This window comes from Macaca mulatta, chromosome 8 (assembly GCF_049350105.2).
Source record: "Macaca mulatta isolate MMU2019108-1 chromosome 8, T2T-MMU8v2.0, whole genome shotgun sequence".
In the NCBI taxonomy this organism is placed as follows: Eukaryota; Metazoa; Chordata; class Mammalia; order Primates; family Cercopithecidae; genus Macaca; species Macaca mulatta.
The window spans coordinates 80,700,775-80,727,933 of record NC_133413.1 but is presented as its reverse complement, the minus strand read 5'-3'; the positions used below and the strand labels follow the sequence as shown (position 1 = coordinate 80,727,933).

At 46.5% G+C, this 27,159-nt stretch overlaps 1 protein-coding gene across 1 annotated transcript; it reads left to right on the top strand.

The window, feature by feature from the left end:
* The first annotated feature begins 287 nt into the window (after positions 1-287).
* PRDM14 (PR/SET domain 14) lies at positions 288-21,909 on the top strand. Its single transcript, XM_001082029.4, has 8 exons — positions 288-372; positions 1,637-2,360; positions 3,023-3,076; positions 3,168-3,325; positions 5,051-5,321; positions 12,981-13,183; positions 16,770-16,871; positions 20,756-21,909. The coding sequence occupies exons 2-8, from the start codon at positions 1,661-1,663 to the stop codon at positions 20,981-20,983; spliced, it is 1,716 nt and encodes a 571-aa protein (XP_001082029.2). The 5' UTR covers positions 288-372; positions 1,637-1,660; the 3' UTR covers positions 20,984-21,909.
* Positions 21,910-27,159: the final 5,250 nt, after the last annotated feature.

Sequence of the window (27,159 nt, the reverse complement as noted above, 5' to 3'; positions counted from 1 at the left end):
GCTTTTTGCTCCCCGACTCCGCACGCCTGGAGCGGCAATAGTGCCTGCCCTAGGCGGCCAGCGGAGAGTGCTCTCCACTAGGGTCCCGGGGAGGGTTTGGAGAACTGATGAGTTAAGTGCGCGACCCCAGGGGACAGAGGGCTAGTCGAGATTCGGCCAATGGCAGTAGTGGGCGGGGAGAAGACGACGCGGGGATCTGCGTGGGCCGAGTCACTTCCCTACCCTCGCCCTCTTGATGCCCCGCGGCCCCGCCCGCCCTCTTAATCCTGGCTCAGCCCTCAGGGCCCGCCCGAAGTCTACCGAGCCCGAGTGGCCCCGCAGCGCCCTGGAGGCGCCTGCTCCTCGGTGGCGCTCTCGGAGGTGGTGTCGGAGGTAGGCGCGGGGCAGGGCGTGCCCGGGGCCCTGGGCTGTGGTCTTCCCGGGCCGCTGGGGAGGGCCGCAGCACTAGCTGGCGCAGTTCGTTTTGGATGGTCGTTCTGTCCTCTCGGGGGCTTTGAATACCAAGTTGCAGATCCCTGAAGTCGGAGGAGGCCAGGAGAGGGGCGCCTTTGGAGGATCGGGAGGAGACGGGCCGCTGCCTGTGTTGTGGCTGACCTCTTCTCCTGACCCCGTGTTCTTTAATTTCTGAGTCATGACCCTGCTTGGTTTTCTTATTGGGCTCATTGATCTCAAGACCCGCCGGCCCTAAAGGGGCTTCATTCTTCGGCCTCGGTGAACTTGCTGCCTGTCTATTAAAACGCCGTCCTTTCCTGGCGGCGCGGGGGCGGGAGGACTGGCAGTCGCCGAGGCTCTCCGCTTCCACCTGGCCAGGGCTAGTCCACGCGGCTCCCGAGGGACGACCCCAGGCCCCAGTAGTCCTGGTAGAATGACTGGAGTTTCCGAGGGACCCGGGGAATGTGGCAGACGCTGCCCACAAGGGAAAAAGGGGTGCAGGCGGTGCATCCTAGGGCAGCCAAAGGTGGCGCGCCCCTCCCCTGCGGGCATCAGGACCGCCAGGACCCGCGGGGTCAGACCGCTGGGCCGGAGCAGGTCGCGGTGTTCCTGGATCTGCCCGGGGGCTCAGGGAGCGCGTCTCCATCTGCGCGGTGCGACCCAGGGTCCTCGGCTCTTCCCTCCCAGCTGAGGGCCCAGGAGCGCCTGGAGCTGTCGCTTGTTCCAGTGCCCTCCGACCGCCTGCGCTCGGCTCCCGGCCCAGCCCCGGGTTTGGGAGGGCCCCACGGCTCCCTCAGACCCTACCAAAGAGTTTTGTAGGACAGAGGAGAAGGAAGGAGAGGGAACTTCAACGGGTTTTGCAGGAACCGGGTTGGGGGCGGAAAGCGGAGAGCGAGTGTGGAAAAGCGGCCGGGCTTGGGGAAGGGGTGCTTGGAGAGGGAAGGCGAAGGCAACACTAACCCGGAATTAAGAGTCGGACGAGATCCCGGCAGATTTCCGTTTGGGGCTTTTTTGTGTTTGCTTCTATTGCTGTTTTTCGTTTTGTCTTAATTGTGGGAGAGGGCTGGCGGGATCGCACTGGGGGCGTTTATACTGTTGCCTTGGATCTGGGGCTGGCTCGGGTGGAGGAGGCTGGCGGGGAGGCGCGGGTCGGACCCCGGGCAGCTCCCGCGCGGTGTCCTAAGCGGCGCCCGCTTTTCCGCAGAGCCGCCGAGCGTGCGGGCCCGGGATGGCTCTACCCCGGTCAGGTGAGGCCGCAACTCAGGACAAGGTGTGCTACCCGCCGGAGAGCAGCCCGCAGAACCTGGCCGCGTACTACACGCCTTTCCCGGCCTATGGACACTACAGAAATAGCCTGGCCACCGTGGAGGAAGACTTCCAACCTTTCCGGCAGCTGGAGGCCGCCGCGTCTGCTGTCCCCCCCATGCCCCCCTTCGCCTTCCGGATGGCTCCTCCCTTGCTGAGCCCGGGTCTGGGCCTACAGAGGGAGTCTCTCTACGATCTACCCTGGTACAGCAAGCTGCCACCGTGGTACCCAATTCCCCACGTCCCCAGGGAAGTGCCGCCCTTCCTGAGCAGCAGCCACGAGTACACGGCTGCCAGCAGTGAAGATCTGGGCCACCAAATCGTTGGTGGCGACAACGAGAGTGGCCCGTGTTGTGGACCTGACACTTTAATTCCACCGCCCCTTGTGGATGCTTCTCTGTTACCTGAGGGGCTTAGGACCTCCCAGTTATTACCTTGCTCACCCAGCAAGCAGTCAGAGAATGGTCCCAAACCCTCCAACCAAGAAGGGAAGTCCCCTGCTCGGTTCCAGTTCACGGAGCAGGACCTGCACTTCGTTCTGTACGGGGTCACTCCCAGCCTGGATCACCCAGCCAGCCTGCACCATGCGATTTCAGGCCTCCTGGTCCCCACAGACAGCTCTGGTAAAGGGAGTTCACATCATTTGGGAGTCGAATTGGATGGGAATGCAGGCAGGGTGGGGAAGAGGCGCTTCCAGGTGGAGCTGAGGCTGTAGAGGGCGGAAAGGGGGAGGTATCTCCATGACAGCCAGGGCCGTCTAGGCTCACTTCTGAGGCCCTGCTTGCTTAACTGCATGACCAAGGTTGGTTTTAGTGAGAGCTAAGGACCAAGAGAGAAATGGTTCCTGCAGTGAACTCCCAGGTAGGTTCAGATTCTATGCTAACATGCAATGACAGCCTTCAGCAGTTCACACCTAAGAGTCCCAGCTCAGCTAGCAACCCTGACCTTGACTTCCAACCTTTGGACTTCCAACCAGTCTTCCTTGACTAATCAAGCATTACCTATGATCCTCAAATTCTCTGAATTTGCCTAATGGGGTTAATTACATAACCTTCCATGAGGCTGTTCTGAGTCTCAAATGAGAAATTGTATATGGAATTGTATACAGTGAAATCATATATGAACAGACCATGTAAAATGAGCAGGGAAAAATAGAAACAACAAATAAACATCAAACTGGGATGATGGTTACTTCTAGGGAGTTAAGGAGGGAAACACCTTATAAAAGCACTTTATAATACATTTTTAATGAAAAATTGTTTTGTTTTAACCTGCCTTTTGCTAGGGTCTGATTCTCTTCCTCAAACTGTGGATAAAGACTCCCTTCAACTTCCAGAAGGTAGGCAGGACTCCTTGCATGGATTTCTTTCCGTGAACTAATGCCGAGTCAACTCTCCTCATTCTCTTTTCCTGCCTCTGCTTTCCCCTAGGTCTATGCCTCATGCAGACTGTGTTTGGTGAAGTCCCGCATTTTGGTGTGTTCTGCAGTAGTTTTATTGCCAAAGGAGTCAGGTTTGGGCCTTTTCAAGGTAAAGTGGTCAACGCCAGTGAAGTGAAGACCTATGGAGACAATTCTGTGATGTGGGAGGTAAATCTGTTTCTGGTGGGTCTGCTGCTGAAAATGGTGCGGGAGACTAGTGGGGGGAAATCTTGGCCTTTGCCTTTCTGGGAGAGTCCTGGTCAGAGAGAGAGCACATCCAGGGCAGATATCTGTGGTTTGTGTTGCCTGTAAAAGGAAGGAATGGCCAGTGTTTGCTCCATGAGGATAGCACCTCTGCATGAATTCTGTGTTTTGTGGGTGCCTTACGTCATTTTAGTCTGGAAGATTAACTATGGAATATACATTTAAAGAATCAATGCGTTGTATTATATATATAGACAAAACCAAATGCTTTAGATATTATAGAGTGCTGAAAGTATGCTGAAGAGAATAAAAACAAGTTTTAAAATTCAATATTATTCACCTATAAAATTAGTCAAGGATTTAAAAAAAAAACAACAGATACTCTTCAAGATCTAGTGATGATATATTAGGGATATGCTAGTGGACTGCATTTTATTACCTGCAGGAGAAAACCATTTGTCAGAATGTATCAGATACCTTAAAATGTTCAAAGTCCCTTGACCCTGAATTTCTACTTCTAGGAATATACTACAGGAAAATAATCTGAAATCGAGACTATGTGGAATATGTTAATCCCAGGGTTGTTTATAATAACAAAATGTTGGAGACAGTGAAATTACCAGCAGCAGAGAAAGAAATAATTTTTCGTGTTTTTTTTTTTCTTCTTCTTCTTGAGACGGAGTCTTTGTCTGTTACCCAGGCTGGAATGCAGTGGCGTGATCTCAGCTCACTGCTACCTCTACCTCCTGGATTCAAGCAATTCTCCTGCCTCGGCCTCCCGAGTAGCTGGGATTACAGGCATGCACCACCATGCCCAGCTAATTTTTGTATTTTTAGTAGAGACGGCATTTCACCATGTTGGCCAGGCTGGTCTCAAACTCCTGACCTCATGATCTGCCTGCTTTGGCCTCCCAAAGTGCTGGGATTACAGGCGTGAGCCACCAAACTTGGCCTTGAAAGAAATAATTTATAGCCCCATTAATATGCGTGAAAACTAAGTGGGAGTAAAATATAAAACTATTCAGTTGTGTTTAAGTGGTAGAATTAAATACGTCGTTTTTGTTTCACTTACCTCTGTTTGTGAAATTAACATGCTCACTATAGGAATTTGGGAATCAAGAAAGTGATAAAAGTAAGAATCTTTTAGAATATGTTACATTAGGTAGGCTCAGTGGCTTACACCTAAAATTCCAGCACTTTAGGAGGCCAAGGTGGGAGGATCACTTGAACCCAGGAGTTTGAGGCCAGCCTGGGAAACAGTGAGGCCCTATCCCTACAAAAAATTTTTTAAAAATTTGCCAGGCGTGATGGTGCATGCATTTAGTTCCAGCTACTCAGGGGGCTAAGGTGGGAGATCATTTGCGCCCAGGAATTCGAGGCTACTGTGAGCTGTGATTGAGCCACTGCACTCCAGTTTGGGCGACAGAGTAAGACTCTGTCTCTAAAAACAACAACAACAACAACAAAAACCCATTATGTGACATTACCTAGAGAGATGTCCTTAAACTAACAAATCTACGTTGGCATAAGTAGATTTATAAACCACTTGTAACTACATAGAAATCGGAATGATAGAAGTTTATTTGGTGGACTCAAGTGTGATATTTAGGTTGTAAGTATTAAAAAATTATTTTGTAGATTAGACCAAAAAAGAAGTACAATACAAACTTCATGTCTTATTTCATTTAGATATTTGAAGATGGTCATTTAAGCCACTTTATAGATGGAAAAGGAGGTACGGGGAATTGGATGTCCTATGTCAACTGTGCCCGCTTCCCCAAGGAGCAGAACCTAGTTGCCGTGCAGTGTCAAGGGCATATATTTTATGAGAGCTGCAAAGAGATCCATCAGAACCAAGAGCTCCTTGTGTGGTATGGAGACTGCTATGAGAAATTTCTGGACATTCCTGTGAGCCTTCAGGTCACAGAGCCGGGGAAGCAGCCATCTGGGCCCTCTGAAGGTGAGTTGCACACACTTACCTCGCCCAGTGAGGGCATTCCAGTAGAAGGACTGGGCTCTTTTCCACAAACCCTCCGTGCGCAGCTCCTGCCTCCTAAAGGCTAATGCAGAGGACTAACCAAGAGTGTCTCTAACCAGGAGGGCATTACCCAGGTGAAGGAAAGCATTCTCAGTTTCCCAAAGCTGCGGAAGCTACTCCTATTTATAAAGATACTTGTTCTTCTTCCCGACCTTCCACCCCAAGAGTAAAACAAAATGTACTAAATGGACGTAACTTCTACCATGGGGGAGCCAGTTTCTGATTCATCTCTGCCCAGGCTAATGTAGCTGAAGTCAATTCACCAGAGCAGTGTTTTTCAAATGGTGGGTTGCAGAGTTGCGTGTCTTAGTGGGGTGGGAAATCAATTTAGCGGTCGAGACCCACATTTAAAAAACAAAAAAAAAGAGTAAGTATAGAGTGGAATAGAAAATATTGATGGGAATCACTTAAGAGTAAGGATTGTTTTGTGAAATTTCGATTTCACATGGGCATATGTGTGTATGCTGGGTGTCAAGTATAAAATACATTGCCTACAATGGGTCTCAGGCAAGTTTGAGAAATATTGAGCTGGACTCTCACTCTCAAACTTTAATGTGGGAATGAATACCCAGGGATCTTCATGATGCTGGTTCCCATTCAGGGTAGCGGCCCAGGATTTGGTATTTTTATCAACTTCCAGGCTGTGCTGCTGGTCCTGGTCCCTGGACCACATTCCAGCAGCAAGGGGCTAGGGAACCACCAGCCCACTCCAGGGGTGAGACTTTGGAATTTGCACGTTAAATAAGCTCTCCAAGTGATTTCTAGATACACTAAAGTTTAGGAACTACTAATCTAGTAGGAGGTATATTATCTTGTATATACATTTATATACAAGATAAATGTATATTGCTGTAAATAAGAGAGAGGGCAGGCTGGATATGGTGGCTCACGCCTGTAATCTCAGCACTTTTGGAGGCCGAAGTGGGCGGATCACTTGAGGTCAGGACTTCAAGACCAGCCTGGCCAACATGGTAAAACCTCATCTCAGGCCGGGCACAGTGGCTCACGCCTGTAATCCCAGCACTTTGGGAGGCTGAGGCGGGCAGATCACCAGGTCAGGAGATCCGAGACCATCCTGGCTAACACGGTGAATGAAACCCCGTCCCTATTAAAAATACAAAAAATTAACCAGGTGTGGTGGCATGCACGTATAGTCCCAGTTACTTGGGAGGCTGAAGCAGGAGAATCACTTGAACCTGGAAGACAGAGGTTGCAGTGTGCCAAGATCGCACCAGTGTACTCCAGCCTGGGCAACAGAGCAAGACTCTGTCTCAAACAAAAAACAAAAAACCTCTTCTCTACTAAAAATACAAAAATTAGCCAGGCATGGTGGCAGGCACCTGTAGTCCCAGCTACTGGGGAGGCTGAGCCAGGAGAATCATTTGAACCCAGGAGACAGAGGTTGTGGTGAGCCAAGATCATGCCACTGCACTCCAGCCTGGGCAACAAAGCAAGACTCTGTCTCAAAAAAAAAAAAAAAAGAGAGAGAGAGAGAAGGCAAATTATTATGATATAATAAATGTGTAAGGAACAGGTTTTTAAAAAAAAAAATGGGCCAGGCGTAGTGGCGCGTGCCTGTAATCCCAGCACTTTAGGAGGCCGAGGCAGGTGAATCACCTGAGGTTGAGAGTTCAAGACCAGTCTGGCCAACATGGCGAAACCCTGTCTATACTAAAAGTACAAAAATTAGCCGGGCATGGTGGTGGGCGCCTGTAATCCCAGTTACTGAGGGAGGCTGAGGCAGGCGAATTGCTTGAACCTGGGAGGCGGAGGTTGCAGTGAGCTGAGATTGGACCATTGCACTCCAACCTGGGCAAGAAGAGCGAAATTCCATCTCAAAAAAAGAAAAAAAAAGAGTGAATTGCATCTGCATGCCTGTTTTCCTGCTAGACTGAGATGCTTCAGGGCAGGAAATAACCCTAAACACCTTGGTATCTCCTGCTTCTGGATCCGAGTGCGTACTGAGTGAGAGGAAGACATTAGAACTAAGTTGGAAAAAGCTGCTTAGGAATGAGATGAAATAAGGCATGTGTAAGGCAGAGGGAGAGAGGGAAGGCAATCAGACTCAGGGAATAGTGAAGCAGAAGGCAGGGAAGTGTCCACCAGAAATCAGGGGATAAATAATGAGCAGTCATTATTTATCTAGTGATAAATAATGGTCCCAATGATGAGGGGCTGTCAGAATTGTTTTGGCGAACTATCTTCCTACTCCCCCAGGTATCTTATCTCCATGCTGGGTTCTCCCCGCCACTGAACCATCATAAGCCCTCATTCTGTTGCTTGTTCTGATCACCTCTGATATCTGCATACAGGTTGAGTATCCTTTTTCTGAAACGCTTGGGACCAGAAGTGTTTTGGTGGGTGGTGTGGGTGTGGGAATGTAGGTAAAGATAGGAATGGAGGCAAAAATGGTTGGGATTCTCTATGATCTATGGAGCTCTAAGTTGTCTCGTACTTAGCACCAAACCAAGACCTGTTGGTCACTTCCTGAAATGTACCAACTCCTTTTGAAATAAAAGTCAACAGGCTGGGCATGGTGGCTCACGCCTGTAACCCCAACACTTTGGGAGGCCAAGGTGGGTGGGTCACCTGAGGTCAGGAGTTCACGACCAGTCTGGCCAACATGGTGAAACCCCATCTCTACTAAAAATACAAAAAATTAGCTGGGTGTGGTGGCGCATTCCTGTAATCCCAGCTACTCGGGAGGCTGAAACAGGAGAATCACTTGAATCTAGGAGGCAGAGGTTGCAGTGAGCTGAGATCGCACCACTGCACTCCAGCCTGGGCAACAAAGTGAGACCCCATCTCAAAAAAAAGAAAGAAAAGTGAGCAATGGATTTGAAAAAGTACCTGCTTAATAACTGACAAGATGGCCGGGCGCGGTGGCTCACGCCTGTAATCCCAGCACTTTGGGAGGCCGAGGCGGGCGGATCAAGAGGTCAGGAGATCGAGACCATCCTGGCTAACACGGTGAAACCCCGTCTCTACTAAAAATGCAAAAAATTAGCCGGGCGAGGCAGCGGGCGCCTGTAGTCCCAGCTACTCGGGAGGCTGAGGCAGGAGAATGGCGTGAACCCGGGAGGCGGAGCTTGCAGTGAGCTGAGATCGCGCCATTGCACTCCAGCCTGGGCGACTAAGCGAGACTCTGTCTCAAAAAATAAATAAATAAATAAATAACTGACAAGATGGTTATCATTATCCTTTTGAGAAATCATTATTATTTTTTGAGATAGGGTCTCACTCTGTCACCCAGGCTGGACAGAGCAAGACTCCATCTCAAAATAAAGAAATAAATAAATAAAGCAAAATATTGTGTAAAATTGCCTTCAGGTGGGCCAGGTGCGGTGGTTCATGCCTGTAATCCCAGCGCTTTGGGAAGCCGAGGCAGGCAGATCACCTGAGGTCATGAGTTTGAGACCAGCATGACCAACATTATGAAACCCTGTCTCTACTAAAAATACAAAAAAATTAGCTGGGTGTGCTGGCGGATGCCTGTAATCTAAGCTACTTAGGAGCCTGAGGCAGGATAATTGCTTGAAACTGGGGGGCGGAGGATGCAGACAAAGCAAGACTCCATCTCAAAAAAAAAACAATTACCTTCAGGCTATGTGTATAAAGTATGTATAAAACAAAACATAAAGAGACTTTATATTTAGACTTTGGTTCCATTCCCAAGATACCTCATTATGTATATGAAATATTCCAAAGTTCGAAAAAATCCTGAAATCCAAAACACTTCTGGTCCCAAGCATTTCAGAAAAAGGATACTCAACCTGTATGCTATTAACTGGAATAGTATGCAGATATCAGAGGCAATCAGAGCAAGCAACAGAATGAGGGCTTATGATGGTTGAGTGTGGGGGAAACCCAGCATGTAGAGAAGATACTTGTGTTACAGTTCTGAATCAAGTGATACCTGATGCTTACAACATTGTTTTGAGGACATATATTTTGGACAATGGAGGGAGACTTGTAAACGACTTAATTTGTTGGGAATAATTATAAATGAATGCTAATTTGTTAATCTATTAATATGAATGGTTTGGATGTGATAAAAAGGAAAGAAAAATTAAAATTCCATTGCATTCTCAAATGAGTTTTTTTCCCCAAAGGCTTTTTGGCCAGGATTGGTGGTAGGTGGGAGCCTTCCCCTTTAAGGTCTTGAGTGGTGAGGGAAGGGTCTAGACTGTATGTGGGCGGGTTATTTGAATATGTAAGCATTCCCCTCTTGTGAGGGAGAGGGAATTTCTGTGTGTGTTTTGGGGTGTGGAGTGTGAAGAGATAGGGGGAGGGAGGATAGGGAACAAGATAAAATTAGGAAGGATAGGGAACAAGATGAAATTAGGTTTCATTTCTGCTTAAGTGGTTGTTCTTAAGCGAACTCAGTACTGAAACTATTCTAAATTTTGGTGTGCTTTATTGCTTATGTTTGTAAAATTGCTGACCCTCTCTTCCCTTCCCACCCCAGGAAGCAGGAAGGATAGGTATTTCTGACCAGTAAAAATTCTACCTCTGTGCCAAAAAAATGTCCCAGCACGGGGATTCTGAGAGTATTAGCACCTCAATGAAAGTGATAGACAGAGCAGGGCAATGGATCGGCTTGGGGTTGGCAGTTGCCTTCCTGGTTATTTACTTAATGAATAGTTTATTTCCTTAGCCACCTGTTAAATGTGCCTGGGATGTAGTTGTCAACTAACAAAGTCCCTGATGGACAGCTTCCCTGCTGTCCTGATGCTGAGAAGATTTCTATCTGCAGACTCTTGCATATAGACTCACTCTTGGCTGCTCTTCCTCCCTGGGGTCAAACAATGAAGTCTCAGTGGTGCATTCATAGTCAAAGCCACTTTATCCTCTGGAATCCAGAGTGTCCTCTGCAGGGATGCTTTTGTAGGTGGCCCCTGTTCTCTCGCCTTCCCCCAACACATAGACACCCCTGGATGTGGGACCTGCTTTGCTAGAGTCTAGCTACACCCTCTCTAACTTCTCTCCTCCTCCCTCCTCCATTGATAAAAACAGATTTACCTCTCTCAGTCTTACCTGCCATTCACTGATAGTATCACTCACATTGGTAAGACTCAGTAAGTATTAGAATTAAATTAGTCATCACAGTAACCCTGTGCATTAGGGAAGTCAAGATGCTTTCACCCTTACTCTATACACAAAGATTCTAGCTGTGGAATCTGCCACAAGTTTTGAGTAATGAAGTATAAACTAAGAAGGTCCCTCGAACTTCGTAGAATGGAACAGCACTGTGAAGCCTGGGAAGTCAGCTGCGGGTGTCCTGGTGACTGCCTGAGCTTGTAACTCAGGCTAATCTTAAAGGCACAAAGAGAAATAGGTTGGCCTCAGTGCATTAACCTTGTAACAAATGCTAGGCAGGAATGTGTTCAAGAGCTGCAGGGTTGCACTGCTCTTAAATGGAGCTAGTGGAAGGGTCTCTTCAATAGTACATTTCAAGGAACAAAAGGGAAAGAGAGCCTATAGGTTAAGATATTTAAGAGACATAGCAACCATATACAACATGTAGACTTTGTTTGAATCCTAATTTGAATGGACTGACCAGAAAGTAATTAAACAAATACATATGTGTGTATATAAGTACATATATGTTTCTATAAAAGAATAAGAGTTAATTGTTTAGGTATGACAGTGTGGCAACGACATTATGTTTACGCCTTTTTTTTTTTTTTTTTTTTTTTTTTTGAGACAAGATGTTGCTCTGTTGCCCAGGCTGGAGTGTAGTGGCTCAATCACTGCTCATTGCAGCCTCAACTAACTTCCCCAGGCTCAAGCAATCCTCCTGCCTCAGCCTCCTGGCAACTGGGACTAAAGGCGTGTACTATCATGCCCAGATAATTTTTATTATTTTTTTATAGAGATGAGATCTTACTATGTTGCCCAGGCTGGTCTCAAACCCCTGAGCTCAAGCGATCTGCCCACTTCAGCTTCCGAAAGTGTTGGGATTACAGGCGTGAGCCACTGCACCTGGCACAATTATGCTTTTTTGTGTGTGTGATGGAGTTTTGCTCTTGTTACCCAGGCTGGAGTGCAGTGGTACAGTCTCAGCTCACTGCAACCTACGCCTCCCAGGTTCAAGTGATTCTCCTGCCTCAGCCTCCCAAGTAGCTGGGATTACAGGCATGCACCACCACGCCTGGCTAATTTTGTATTTTTAGTAGAGACGGAATTTCACCATGTTGACCAGGCTGGTTTTGAACCGTTGACCTCAGCCTCCCAAAGTATTGGGATTACAGGTGTGAACCACTGTGCCTGGCCACAATTATGCTTTTTAAAAAAAGTCATCTTCTAAAGACTACAGTTAGATATTTTTGAGTCAAAGGATGAATTAGTATTAAAATAATCTACCATGGGGAGTGGTGATATAAATGAAGCAAAATTAGTTATGAGTTGGTCAAAGCTTGGTGTTTGGCACTTGAGGGTTTATTACACCATTATTTTCATTTTGGTATATGTTTACATTTTTCTGGAGTAAAAAGGTTTTTAAAAATTATCTTGCTGGCCGGACACGGTGACTCACGCCTGTAATCCCAGCCCTTTGGGAGGCCGAGGTGGGTGGATCACAAGGTCAAGAGATGGAGACCATCCTGGCCAACATGGTGAAACCCTACCTCTACTAAAAATACAAAAATTAGCCGAGTGTGGTGGCACGCCCCTGTAGTCCCAGCTACTCGGGAGGCTGAGGCAGGAGAATCACTTGTAGAGGTTGCAGTGAGCCAAGATCGCACCACTGCACTCCAGCCTGAGCAACAAAGCAAGACTCTCTCAAAAAAATAAAAATAGGCCAGGCGTGGTGGCTCAAGCCTGTAATCCCACACTTTGGGAGGCCGAGACGGGCGGATGATGAGGTCAGGAGATCGAGACCATCCTGGTTAACACGGTGAAACCCTGTCTCTACTAAAAAAAAATACAAAAAACTAGCCGGGCGAGGTGGTGGGCGCCTGTAGTCCCAGCTACTTGGGACGCTGAGGCAGGAGAATGGCATGAACCCAGGAGGTGGAACTTGCAGTGAGCTGAGATACGGCCACTGCACTGCAGCCTGGGCAACAGAGCAAGACTCCGTCTCAAAAGAAAAAAAAAAAAAAAAAAAAAGATTATCTTGGCCAGGCACAGTGGCTCACGCATGTAATCCTAGCACTTTGGGAGGCCAAGGGAGGAGGATCACCTGAGGTCAGGAGTTTGAGACCAGCCTGGCCAACATGGTGAAACTCTGTTTCTACTAAAAATACAGAAATTAGCCAGGCGTGGTGGCAGGCACCTGTGATCCCAGCTACTTGGGAGGCTGAGGCAGGAGAATCGCTTGAACCTGGGAGGCAGAGGTTGCAGTGAGCCAAGATCGTGCCACTGCACTACAGACTGGGCAACAGAGCAAGATTCTGTCTCAAAAAAAAAAAGAAAATTCCTCGTTAAGTAGCCAAAAGAACTATTGGCTAACAATAAATAAATAAATAAATAAATAAATACATACATACATAAATACATAAACAAATAAATAAAATATCCTTTTGAAGGAACTAGGGAGGAAAGTAACTGAAGAGACATTGTGTTTGCTGTGTTTGACAGAGTCTGCAGAAGGCTACAGATGTGAAAGATGTGGGAAGGTATTTACCTACAAATATTACAGAGATAAGCACCTCAAGTACACCCCCTGTGTGGACAAGGGCGATAGGAAATTTCCCTGTTCTCTCTGCAAACGGTCCTTTGAGAAGCGGGACAGGCTTCGGATCCACATTCTTCATGTTCATGAGAAGCACCGGCCTCACAAGGTGAGTATTAGGAGGACACACGACCCGCCATCACGTTCTCTCTCCCTTCCCAAGCTCCTGAACATGGGGAGTTGCCTTGTAGGTGCTAGCTGCATGGCTGTGCTGCCGACGGACACCCTCTCTGAAGGAGGAGAGGATAGTATTACCCAACAGGCATGCGTGAATAGGCACAGCGATACACACGTGTTAGGATGCATGTACCAGCAGAGGGAGGAACATGGAGGAAGGAGTGTCCACGGCCACCTGGACACGTGGATTATGAAAGATGCACAGAAGTGGCCTTGAGCCAAGTATAGGAGGACAAATGGGGTATCTGATTTATACTGGTGGCAGGGTTAGTTGGGCAGGGGAAAAGGGTCTAGCCGTTCCAGGCAAGAAAGAATCTGGCATGTGCTCCTGGGGAAATGCACCTTGTTCCATATCTGTGCAAGTGTGTTGACGGGTATAGGTGAGGAGGAAGCGAAGGCATGGTGCTTCCAAAGAGCGGAAGGCCTCTACCGCAGGCCGAGGATTTTGTAAGACAGAAAAGCAGTAATGACATTAGGGAGCCATTCCAGATACCTGGATGCTCTGCTAGGCTTGGTGCAAAAAAGTACAAATATACCCTTAGGCTTAATTAAAAGGAGGACAAGGCTTGGGCACAGATGTATTCCTTTTTTTTTTTGAGACGGAGTCTCCTCTGTCGCCCAGGCTGGAGTGCAGTGGCGCGATCTCGGCTCACTGCAAGCTCCGCCTCCCGGGTTCACGCCATTCTCCTGTCTCAGCCTCCCTAGTAGCTAGGACCACAGGCGCCCGCCACCACGCCCGGCTCATTTTTTGTATTTTTTTTTTTAGTAGAGACGGGGTTTCAGCATGTTAACCAGGATGGTCTCCATCTCTTGATCTCGTGATCCTCCTGCCTCAGCCTCCCAAAGTGCTGGAATTGCAGGTGTGAGCCACAGCGCCCGGCCAGGCACAGGACACAGATGTATTCTTGCTTAACTGTTGGCCTTGTCAGAACTACCTCAGGCAGCTACGATCTTGAGCCCATTTTCCTGTTTTGAAAATTGAGAGTAATCATCATAAAATTGTCCTTATTTCTTCCTTCCTTCCTAAGCTTCTGGAAAAGTCATGTTTAATTACTATATTATTTGTATATATAGTATATATAGTGTATATATACTATATATTTGTTATGCTCTAAAATTTGAATACATTTACAATTACCATGTATTTGTGTAATTCTAAAAGGATTTTAAAATATCAGGATGGTGAAGGTATTTCTCGCTTATTAGACTGGCAAAAGTGAAAACTATCCAGTATTCTGATAGTGAAAAGTTTGAGACTGCATGTTCATCAACACAAAACTGATTATATAAATGATGGCTTACTGGCCAGGCGCAGCAGCTCACGTCTGTAATCTCAGCACTTTGGGAGGCCAAGTTGGGCAGATCGCCTGAGGTCAGGAGTTCGAGACCAGCCTGGCCAACATGGTGAAACCCCGTCTCTACTAAAAATATAAAAACATTAGCCAGGTGTGGTGGCGAGCACCTGTAGTCCCAGCTACTCTAGAGGCTGAGGCAGGAGAATTGCTTGAACCCTAGAGGCAGAGGTTGCAGTGAGCGGAGACTGTCGTTGCACTCCAGTCTGGGTGGCAAGAGCGAGACTCCATCTCAAAAAAAAAAATTTGTCTTATCAAGCAAAAACTAGATTACGGAAGATGTATAGAATGCTTGCTGTCTTTGAAATTGGAGGACTGTCGACCAGGAGGTCAGTAGATGACAGGACTGATGAGGAAGCTGGTGATAGTGAGATGATAGCTTACTCTTCAACAGATGAGGTGCTCTTACAGTAGAGTAGAGAACAATTTTTTTTCCCTTTTTTTTTTTTTGAGACAGAGTCTCGCTCTGTTGCCCAGGCTGGAGTACAATGGCATGATCTCAGTTCACTGCAACCTCCACCTCCTAGGTTCAAACAATCCCCCCACCTCAGCCTCCCAAGTAGCTGAGCTGAGGCTATAAGTACGCGCCACCATGCTCAGCTAATTTTTTGTATTTTTTGTAGAGATGGGCATGTGGTGCGCACCTGTGGTCCCAGCCACTCGAGAGGCTGAGACGCCAGAATTGCTTAAACCTAGGAGGCGGAGGTTGCGGTGGGCTGAGATCGTGCTATGGCACTCCAGCCTGGGCAACAGAGTGAGGCTCTGCCTCAAAAATATAAATAAATAAATAAATAAATAGATCTGCTCTCTCCTCTGCGCCTAAGCATGCCTGGAAAGAGGATGTGAAAGCTCGGAAACCTTTCTCAGAGGAAAATAGTTTTTTCTCTTTAGTAAACATAATTTCCTTAAAAGTGATGTCAAAACCAAAGGCCTTCTGCTTTATCCCTGGCAACCCCTCCGGTGCTTGCACCTCTCTAGTAGTTTACTTCACCTGGTGTGAAATTCCTGAGACAGTTTCGAGAGGAGTTGCCAAGGTCAAGACTTTGGAGAAACAACATTAATTATTCACAGCGTGTGTACAAAATATTAACCTCTTCATGAAAGTTCAACATGTCTCAGATCATCTGCTACTGTGCCTTGCCATGGTGGCTTACATGTTCATTGCCACCCCTCCTTGACTTCTAGCTCCTGGTTTCTAGCAGTGTGGAGCACATAGTAGGTACTCTGTAAATCATAGATAATTGTTGAGTTAATTGTACAGTGCTTGTAGTTTACTCATAGCGCTGTGAGGAAGGCAGAGCAGGTATTTTGCCCATGAGCAAGATCGGAAAACTAAGATTCCAAATTTAACTAATGTGCTGTAGTCACGCAGCTACCTGTTGAGAGAGCAGGACTAATTCAGGCCTCTGCCATACACCACAAACTTGTTCAGTTCCCACATTCCACATCTGAAGCAAGAGTTCTCTCAGGTCAGGTGCCATGGCTCACGGCTATAATCCTAGCACTTTGGGACGCCAAGGCAGGAGGATCTGTTAGAGTTCAAGTCAAGGCTGGGCAACATAGTGAGACTTCATCTCTGCAAAAAAAAATTTTTAAGTTAGCTGGGCCGGGCGCGGTGGCTCACGCCTGTAATCCTAGCACTTTGGGAGGCCGAGGCGGGTGGATCACAAGGTCAAGAGATGGAGACCATCCTGGCTAACGCCGTGAAACCCCATCTCTACTAAAAATACAAAAAATTAGCCGGGTGTGGTGGCACACGTCTGTAGTCCCAGCTACTCAGGAGGCTGAGGCAGGAGAGCTGCTTGAACCCAAGAGGCGGAGGTTGCAGTCAGCCGAGATCGCACCACTGCACTCCAGCCTGGATGACAGAGCGAGACTCCATCTCAAAAAAAAAAGTTAGCTGGCTTAGTGGCGCGCACCTGTATTCCCAGTTACTCAGGAGGCTGAGATGGGAGGATTGCTTGAGCCTGGGAGTTCCAGGCTGCAGCGAGCCGTGATTGTGCCACTGCAGTCCAGCCTGGGTAACAAATTGTGATCCTGTCTCAACAAAAAAATAATAATTTTTTTTGAAAAAGAGTTCTTCTCTAACCCCAGGTAAATGCAAGATTGAAATGGACTTGTTAGAGGAAGATGTGATTTCAACTATATTTTTCTTTTTCACCTCAGTGTTCTACATGTGGGAAATGTTTCTCTCAGTCTTCCAGCCTTAACAAACACATGCGAGTCCACTCTGGAGACAGACCATACCAGTGTGTGTATTGTACTAAGGTAAATGGAACCTCTTACTAAGGGATGTGTCCTGAGCTCTGCTTGGGTGTCTATGTATAAGAACTTGAAACAAAGCCTGGCTTAATGAGTTCTTGGTAAATGTTAGTCAAGTATCAGTGCAGTCCTCATTTCCACCCCTAAATATGCTCGACTTTGCTAAAGATGGTCAAATATAACCAACCTCCTATTGCCAAGCTGGCATTTAGGGTACATGTAGTAAAATACATTCCAAATTTATGGAGACCTGATGACCTATTACATAGTAATTAAAAGCACTAGCCAGGTGTGGTGGCTCACGCCTATAATCAAATTTTCCGTGCATTGGTGGCTCATGCCTGTAGTCCCAGCTACTTGGGAGGCTGAGGCTGGAGAATTGCTTGAGCCCAGGAAGTGGAGGTTGCAGTGAGCCGAGATTGCACCACTGCACACTCCAGCTTGGGTGACAGAGTGAGACACTCTCTCTCAAAAAAAACAAGGGGTGGGGGGCGGTGGCTCAAGCCTGTAATCCTAGCACTTTGGGAGGCCGAGTCGGGCAGGTGGCTTGAGATAGGGAGTTCGAGACCATTCTGGCCAACATGGCAAAACCCCATCTCTACTAAAAATACAAAACTTAGCTGGGCATGGTGGCACATGCCTGTAATCCCAGCTACTTGGGAGGCTGAGGCAAGAGAATCACTTGAACCCGAAGGTAGAGGTTGCAGTGAGCCAAGATCATGCTACTGCACTCCAGCCTTAGTGACAGAGTGAAACACCATCTAAAAAAAAAAAAAAACTCACTATTTTGTAGTATTTAAGAGCACAAACTTGGCCAAGTTTCAAGTCCTGCCTCTGGTGCTTACCTAGCTGTGCCACCCTGAGCAAATCCATGAACTCCTGCTAGTTTCCACATTGATAAACTGGGGAGATTAGTCTTTACCAAGTTGTTGGATAACATCAGTAAAATATATGAAACTCTTGTAACAGTGCCTGGCACAACATAAAAAGTAGTACTGGAATGTTAACTGATACTATTACTACTTTAATCTGTGAAGGATGCTACTGATGTAATTTTCTATAGGAGCATTGCAGAAGCGGCATCTAGTCTATGTTACACAGAATACAGAGTTGTAAAAACAGATGAGTCATGTGGTTAGACATTGCTGTAATAGAAACAATAGGTTGACCACGCTTTAGACATATTACACCAAAATAGGTCTGTGCTGTCCAATGTGCAGTTAGCGGTTAATCATATGTGGCTATTTCAATTAGTAAAGACGAAGTAAAGTTGAAAAATTCAGTTCCTAGGTTGCATTAGCCGCATTTTACATGCTCAGTGGCTCCATGTGGCTAGTGATTCCCAAGCTGGACAGCGTGGGTTCAGAATATTCTCATTACTGCAGAAAGTCCTGTTGGAAAGCACTGGTATAGCTTATGTTTCTGTCACTGAGTCATTTACTTTTTACAATAAAGCTGCAAAAGAAGTAGAGGCTGTCCTACAGCTACTTCTAAGCCTCTCAAAATGAATAAAAACATGAGTCTACCAGATTAGGGCAACTAATACCTCCAAAGTGTGTGTCAATAGAATGAAAATAATTGGCATAGAAACACACTGCTGAGCCGGGCACAGTGGCTTACACCTTTAATCCCAGCAGTTTGGGAGGCCAAGGTGGATGGATCACCCTGAGGTCAGGAGTTTGAAACCAGCCAACATGGAGAAATACCATCTCTACTAAAAATACAAAACTTAGCTGGGCATGGTGGTGCACCTATAATTCCAGCTACTTGGGAGGCTGAGGCACTAGAATCGCTTGAACCTGGGAGGTGGAGGTTGCAGTGAGCCGAAATCACGCCACTGCACTCCGACATGGGTGATGGAGTGAGATTCTGTCTCAAAACAAACAGACAAACAAATAAAACAAACCTACAAACCATCTCAAAAAGTTTAAATTAAAAAGAAGAAGAAGGAGGGGCGCGGTGGCTCAAGCCTGTAATCCCAGCACTTTGGGAGGCCGAGACGGGCGGATCATGAGGTCAGGAGTTCGAGACCATCCTGGCTAACACGGTGAAACCCCGTCTCTACTAAAAAATACAAAAAACTAGCCGGGCGAAGTGGCGGGCGCCTGTAGTCCCGGCTACTCGGGAGGCTGAGGCAGGAGAATGGCGTAAAAACCCGGGAGGCAGAGCTTGCAGTGAGCTGAGATCCGGCCACTGCACTCCAGCCTGGGCGACACAGTGAGACTCCGTCTCAAAAAATAAAAAAATAAAAAAATAAATAAAAAAAATAAAAAGAAGAAGAAGAAGAAGAAGAAAACCAGTAAGGCACTGACTTATGCAAAGACACTGGTCAATATTAGCTTCTGGTTGATATTAGCTTCTCCTTCTGTAATGAGGTTTGTCCTGAAGTATGATCCTAGGACCCACGTCAGAATTGCTTGTTTAAATGCAGGCTCCTGGGTCTCATGTCAGATTTTTTGGGTCACACTCTCTTAGGTAGGGTTGGCAATCTGCTTTTTTTTTTTGAGACGGAGTCTCGCTCTGTCGCCCAGGCTGGAGTGCAGTGGCCGGATCTCAGCTCACTGCAAGCTCCGCCTCCCGGGTTTACGCCATTTTCCTGCCTCAGCCTCCCGAGTAGCTGGGACTACAGGCGCCCGCCACCTCCCCCGGCTAGTTTTTTGTATTTTTCAGTAGAGACGGGGTTTCACCGTGTTAGCCAGGATGGTCTCGATCTCCTGCCCTCGTGATCCACCCGTCTCAGCCTCCCAAAGTGCTGGAATTACAGGCTTGAGCCACCGTGCCCAGTTTTTTTTTTTTTTTTTAAAGAGAGGGTCTTGCTTTGTTACCCAGGCTGGAGTGCAGTGGTGCCATCATAACTCACTGCAGCCTCGACCTTCTGGGCTCAAGTTATCCTCCCACCTCAGCTTTCCAAATAGCTGGGACCACAGGTTCATGCCACCATGTCTAGGTAATTTTTTTACTTTTTTTTTTTTTTTTTTTTTTGAGACGGAGTCTCGCTCTGTCCCCCACCCAGGCTGGAATGCAGTGGCGTGATCTTGGCTCACTGCAAGCTCCACCTCCCGGGTTCACGCCATTCTCCTGCCTCAGCCTCCTGAGTAGCTGGGACTACAGGCGCCCGCCACCGCACCCGGCTAGTTTTCTGTATTTTTAGTAGAGATGGGGTTTCACCATGGTCTCGATCTCCTGACCTTGTGATCCGCCCGCCTCGGCCTCCCAAAGTGTTGGGATTACAGGCGTGAGCCACTGCGCCCAGCTAATTTTTACTTTTTGTAGAGGTGAGGTCTTGCTATGTTGCCCAGCCTGGCAATCTGCTTTTTTTTTTTTTTTTTTTTAATACAGTCTCACTCTGTTACCCATGCTGGAGTACAGTGGCTCAATAACGGCTCACTGCAACCTCCGCCTCCTGGGTTCAAGAAATTCTCCCATCTCAGCCTCCCAAGTAGCTGGGATTACAAGTGCATGCTACCATGCTCGACTAATTTTTGTATTTTTAGTAGAGATGGATTTTCACCATGTTGGCCAGGCTGGTCTCGAACTCCTGACCTCAGGTGATCCACCCATCTCGGCCTCCCAAAGTTCTGGGATTACAAGCATGAACCACTGCGCCCAGCCAGCAATCTGCTTTTTTAAAAACTGGACCTCCAGATAATCTATCCACTGAAGAACCACTGTTCTAACATCCAGTGCTTCTCAAAACCAGCCAGAAGGACACGTCAGTGGAGTCCTTTCTGATTAAGGCTACTGCTGATGACCAGAAGTGCTCTTTGTCCTTAAAACTCAAGGTTTGTCGGTAAGCATGAGCAACAATGAAATTAACGCCTTAGTTTAATTGGTTGTCCAGCTCATGGAAGTTGACTTTTTCTTGTACTCTGTGTTTCTGTTCTCTGCAGAGGTTCACTGCCTCCAGCATACTCCGCACACACATCAGGCAGCACTCCGGGGAGAAGCCCTTCAAATGCAAGTACTGTGGTAAATCTTTTGCATCCCATGCTGCCCATGACAGCCATGTCCGGCGTTCACACAAGGAGGATGAGGGCTGCTCATGCAGCATCTGTGGGAAAATCTTCTCAGATCAAGAAACATTCTACTCCCATATGAAGTTTCATGAAGACTACTAGCCCTGCCAGGCACAATGACTCAATGCCTGTAATCCCACCACTTTGGGAGGCTGAGGCGGGTGGATCACTCAAGTCCAGGAGTTCGAGACCAGCCTGGGCAACATGGTGAAACCCCATCTCTACCAAAAAAATACAAAAATCAGCCGGGGGTGGTGGCACATGCCTGTGGTCCCAGCTACTCAGGAGGTTGAGGTGGGAGGATGGTTTGAGCACAGGAGACGGAGGTTGCTATGAGCTGAGATCACCCCACTGCTTTTCAACCTAGGTGACAGAACCAGACCCTGACTCAAAAAAAACCAAAAACCAAAACAAAAAAAACCCAAAAACGACTAGCCCTCAGAGTGTGGAGACAATGTAAAAACAAGGGATTCAGATTCTATTTCCTTTTATGGGTTATAGAAGTCCCTGCAGTTGGCCGGGTGGTTCACGCCTATAATCCCAGTACTTTGGGAGGCCCAGATGGGCAGATGAGCTGAGGTCAGCAGTTCAAGACCAGCCTGGCCAACATGGTGAAACCCTGTCTCTATTAAAAATACACAAATTAGCCTGGTGTGGTGGCACATGCCTGTAATACCAGCTACTTGGGAGGGGAATTGCTTGAACCCAGAGGCAGAGGTTGCAGTGAGCCAAGAAAAAGGTAGATTTTTCTCTACTATTTGCCTTGGGCCTCCAATTACACTATGTGGTCATCATGTATTATATTTCTTTATAGAAAAGATTGTTTTATATATATAAAGAGACAGAGAGGCAGGTCCCAACATGTTACCCAGGCTGGTCTCAGACGTCTGGGCTCAACTGATCCTCTCGCTTTGGCCTCTGAAAGTGCTGGGATTATAGGTGTGAGCCACTGCATCAGGCCTAGAACAAATTCTCTAAAAATTCACATATCATACTGTGCACTTGGCAGAAACAAAAACAAACAAAAACCCCACTAAATAAATAAATAAATAAATATTAATTTAAAGCCAGGTGTGGTGGCAAACACCTGTAGTCCCAGTTGCTTGGGAGGCGGAGGCAGGAGGATCCCTTGAGCTCAGGAGTTTGAGGCTGTAGTGCTCTGTGATCACACTTGTGAATAGCCAGTGCACTCTAGCCTGGAAACAGCAAGATTCCCACCTCTAAAATATACATAAAGAAATTAAATACAAATAAAAATTTGGATGGGCACTTGGCTCATGGCTATAATCTCAGCACTTTGGGAGGCTAAAGTGGGCAGATTGGTTCAGCCTGGGAGTTCCAGACGAGCTTGAGCAACATGGTGAAACCCTGTCTCTCCGGAAAAAAACAAAAAAAAGACTAACCAGGTATGGTGGCACATGCCTGTAGTCCCAGTTACTCAGGACACTGAGGTGGAAGGATCAGTTGAGCCTGGGAGGTCGAGGCTGCAGTGAGCTGTGATGGTGCACAGCCTGGGTGATAGAACGAGACCCTGTCTCAAATAAATAAATACAAATAAATAAGAACTCATTCGAGTCAGAGCTTCATTAGTATTGTAACTATCTTCAGTCATGAATTAATATTCCATCTTTATTTTGATTAATTTTAAACACTTTGTTCCCACCCCTCCTCCACTACATGACAAATGCCAGTTAATGTGTTTAGCTCCAAAGTTACCTGGAGGGCACAGAAGTTATTTGTCCCACCATCTGTGATGTTAAGTAATTGGGGAAGAAATGTGATAAGCAAATGAAGAAAGGCTAAAAAAAAATACCGATATTGCTCTAGGTTTAAACCGGATTTCATTACTGATGAATAGACAGTATGAAATAGACAGGATATTTTGGGGGGTTTTTCTAATTAGCTAGTTCTTGCTAATACAGGATGCAGAGCACACAAACACACAGAGGCCCACTGAAAAGAAAAATGTGCTCTGCATGGTATCCTACAGCTGATGCAAGTGTTCGGGGAATGGGTTTCTCTAACGTGCACAGAGACATCAGACTCAACTCATATGTGGATCATAATAGCCAACATCTATGGAGCATTGACCCTGTGAGATGATGCCACTGAGTTTACCACTTTACAGATGAGGAAATTGAGACTGAGAGAGATGAAAGAAGTGGGGCAAGCTGATTTGCCTTTAAGAGGCAAAGCCACCTCTGCCCAGCTCCAGAGCCCAGCCTCCTAACTAGCCTCTATGCCCAGTTTATGGATCCTGTTAAGAAAATAGCAATTTTTGGGGCCAGGTGCAGTGGCTCGCTCATGCCTGTAATTCCAGCACTTTGGGAGGCTGAAGTGGATGGATCACCTGAGGTCAGGAGTTCGAGACCAGCCCGGCTGACATGGCAAAACCCCATCTCTACTAAAAATACAAAAATTAGCCAGGCATTGTGGTGCATGCCTGTAATCCCAGCTACTCGGGAGTTTCAGGCAGGAGAATCGCTTGAACCTGGGAGGCAGAGGTTGCAGTAAGCCGAGATGGTGCCACTGTACTCCAGCCTGGGTGACAGAGAGAGACAGCGTCTCAAAAGAAAAAAGGAAAATAGCATTTTTCTGGAGACTATCCATCCCATTCTTCTCTATATTAAGTTAAGCAACAACAGACTGAAATACCACGTGGAAGATTTGAGACCAGAATGAGCAGGATAAAAGTGCTTCGAAGGCAGCCACAGCTGCTGAGGATCTGTCCCATCCCAGCCGTGTTTCCGCTGACCGCCTGGGGATCTGCTGCACCCTCCACCCATGGCCACAAATGGAGCAAATTCAATACGAAACAGATGCCCCTTCCAGAGGGAGGTTCCCAGCTCTAGCTCAGTCCTTTGAGAGATAGATAGTGCAGGTGGAAAAGCAGTGACAGATTCTACTCTAGGGAATTATTTGCTGCCTTGCTGAAGTCTGAGTAATTTATCCTAATGGGAATGTGCCCTGTTGTTTTAGGACTGTTTTACTTCGTGTTAATTAAGACAGAACAATGGTCTTTCGAAGAGATGGGGGCTCATTGTATAATTAGACAGCCTTTCCTTAACTGCTGGTTCAAAATGTATTACTTGAAACATTTTCTTACTGTTATGGGTTTAAACATTATTTTTAATCAAATAGTAAAACAAGTCATCAGAAACTGGTGTGATCCCAATTTTTTCACTCATTGAATAATTCAAATTAACAACTTCGTTCTTTGAACTAGAATAGCAGCAAAGGGAGGCAGGGTTTTTTGTTTTGTATTTTGCTCTTTTCTAACAGTCATTCAAATATATGCGTGCCAGTAATTGAATAATCAAATAACAATACTGTATAATGGATAATGCATCCTATACTAACTAGAAAATTTGGGGGACCATTTCATTTAATATCTGTTTACTCAAGTTTTGGTCATATTGATAGGATTACATATTTCAATTTTTAATTTGGATATACAGTCATTCATAACACAACATCATTCTATAGTAGTACCCTGAAGCTCTTTTATGTTTATTTTTTTAAATGTATATTATCAGCCAGGTGCAGTGACTTATGCCTGTCACCCCAGCACTTTGGGAGGCTGGGGCGGGAGGATCACTTGAGCCCAGGAGTTTGAGACTAGTTTGGGCAACACTTTAAGACCTGTTTTGGCCGGGCGCGGTGGCTCGAGCCTGTAATCCCAGCACTTTGGGAGGCCGAGATGGGCGGATCACGAGGTCAGGAGATCGAGAGACGATCCCGGCTAACACGGTGAAACCCCATCTCTACTAAAAAATACAAAAAAATAGCCGGGCGAGGTGGCGGGCGCCTGTAGTCCCAGCTACTCGGGAGGCTGAGGCAGGAGAATGGCGTAAACCCGGGAGGCGGAGCTTGCAGTGAGCTGAGATCCAGCCACTGCACTCCAGCCTGGGTGACAGAGCAAGACTCCGTCTCAAAAAAAAAAAAAAAAAAAAAAAAAGACCTGTTTTAAAAATATATTAAACAATTTTTTAAATGAAATGTATGTGATCTATTTCTAAAACTAATTTGAACCAGTTTAAAATAATAATAAAAGCTGTAGACAGCTGGGTGTCGTGGCTCAAGCCTGTAATCCCAGCACTTTGGGAGGCCGAGGTGGGTGGATCACCTGAGGTTGGGAGTTCGCGACCAGCCTGACCAACATAGAGAAACCCTGTATCTACTAAAAATACAAAATTAGCTGAGCGTGGTGGTCCATGCCTGTAATCTCAGCTACTTGGGAGGCTGAGGCAAGAGAATCACTTGAACCCGGGAGATGGAGGTTGTGGTGAGCCGAGATCATGCCATTGCACTCCAGCCTGAGCAACAAGAGCAAAACTCCGTCTCAAAAAAAAAAAAAAAAATCAATAGACTAGGACAGTCAAAGTAGAAGACAAACCACCATGTAGAATGTAAAATGAGATTAAAACTCTACGCTAATATACTTATTCTGGCTGAACATTTTTAGATGCAGCATAGGGTATAACACAGAGAATGTAGATTTTGGAGTCAGGCAAACTTGTATTTTTCCACCATTTCCTCGTTGTATAATGTTGGACAAATCATTTGATTTCTGAGGTTTAACATCACATCCATAAAACTGAAGAACCATTGCTTTATTTGATTTATCCTCCCAGTCCCTGCAACTACTAATTAGGAGACACCATTAGAATGCGGATTGCAGGCAGTATGGTGTACTTACTGGGAATAATGATACCAATGGAACACAGTTTTGTTATTTTATTGTCAGAAATACAGAACTGTTTCTGGAGCTACAGATGGAATTTAGAGATCTCCTGAGGTAGTTTTTCTGCTTATATTTCTTTTCCCTACGTGAGTCTATATCTGATAATTGTACATCCTTTCACTCATTAGAGTAAAAAAAAAAATGTGTAAAGAGGGACATTTAAAACCCTGAAAAAACAACTAGGCAAAAAGTAAAGTGGCATCCCTGATATTGATGGTGCTCTTAATGAGCCCTCAGGGTGTCCTTCTTGAATCTGGGAAACTTGGCAGTTGCAATGAACAAAACAATCACGGTAGATAGATGCTTGGGACCTCAATGGGCCTGCAGAAGGCTCAGTGTTCTGGCCACAAAGTTATAGCTCATTTGTACCCAGGCAAAGCACAGGGCAGTCTGGGGTTGGTAGGAGCTGCCATTCCAAGTATAAAACAGGTAAAATCACAAATACTGTCCTAGACTATCTGTTATTGGTGGATCTGATTTTGACATGATAGACTGCAGAATATTTTGCTCCGACATCATTTTTAAGGGTGTTCAGAATGCTTTGTGAGGCTGGGCACGGTGGCTCGTGCCTGTAAGCTCAGCACTATGGGAGGCAGAGGTGGGCGGATCACCTGAGGTCAGGAGTTCGAGACCAGTCTGGCCAACATGGTGAAATACCGTCTCTACGAAAAATACAAAAATTAGCTGGGTGTGGTGATGGGCACCTGTAATCCCAGCTTCTTGGGAGGCTGAGGCAGGAGAATTGCTTCAACCCAGGAGGCGGAGGTTGTAGTGAGCTGAGGTTGCATCACTGCACTCCAGCCTGGGTGACAGAGCAAGACTCCGTTTCATGGGAGGAAAAAAAAAAAAGAGTGTTTTATGACTCTAGGGGCAGTAACTGAGTAATTACAATGAACTCTTAAATTTATGAACCCTGCCCAAAGTTCAGGGGAACAGATTTGTACATTGAATTATTTCAGTAGAAACACTGAGCTAGAATCCCATATCATAGAACTTTTTTGTGGTGGCTGAGCACCATGTCTCACGCCTGTAATCCCAGCACTTTGGGAAGCCGAGGCAGACGGATCATTTGAGGTCAGGAGCTCAAGACCAGCCTGGCTAACTGGTGAAACCCAGTCTCTACTAAAAATACAAAAATTAGCCAGGCGTGGTGGCATGCGCCTGTAATCTCAGCTACTCGGGAGGCTGAGGCACAAGAATTGCTTGAACCGGGAGGCAGAGGTTGCAGTGAGCTGAGATCGTGCCACTGCACTTCATCCTGGGCGACAAAGTAAGACTGTGTCTCAAAAAGAAAAAAAAAAAAAAAGAACTTTTTTGTTATTTGGCAAATATTAAAATAGAATTACCAAAATTATTTTGAAAGGAAAATAATGTTAAAAATTATATAAAATAGGCCAGGCGCGGTGGCTCAAGCCTGTAATTCCAGCACTTTGGGAGGCCAAGACGGGTGGATCACAGGTCAGGAGATCGAGACCATCCTGGCTAACACGGTGAAACCCCGTCTCAACTAAAAAATACAAAAAACTAGCCGGGC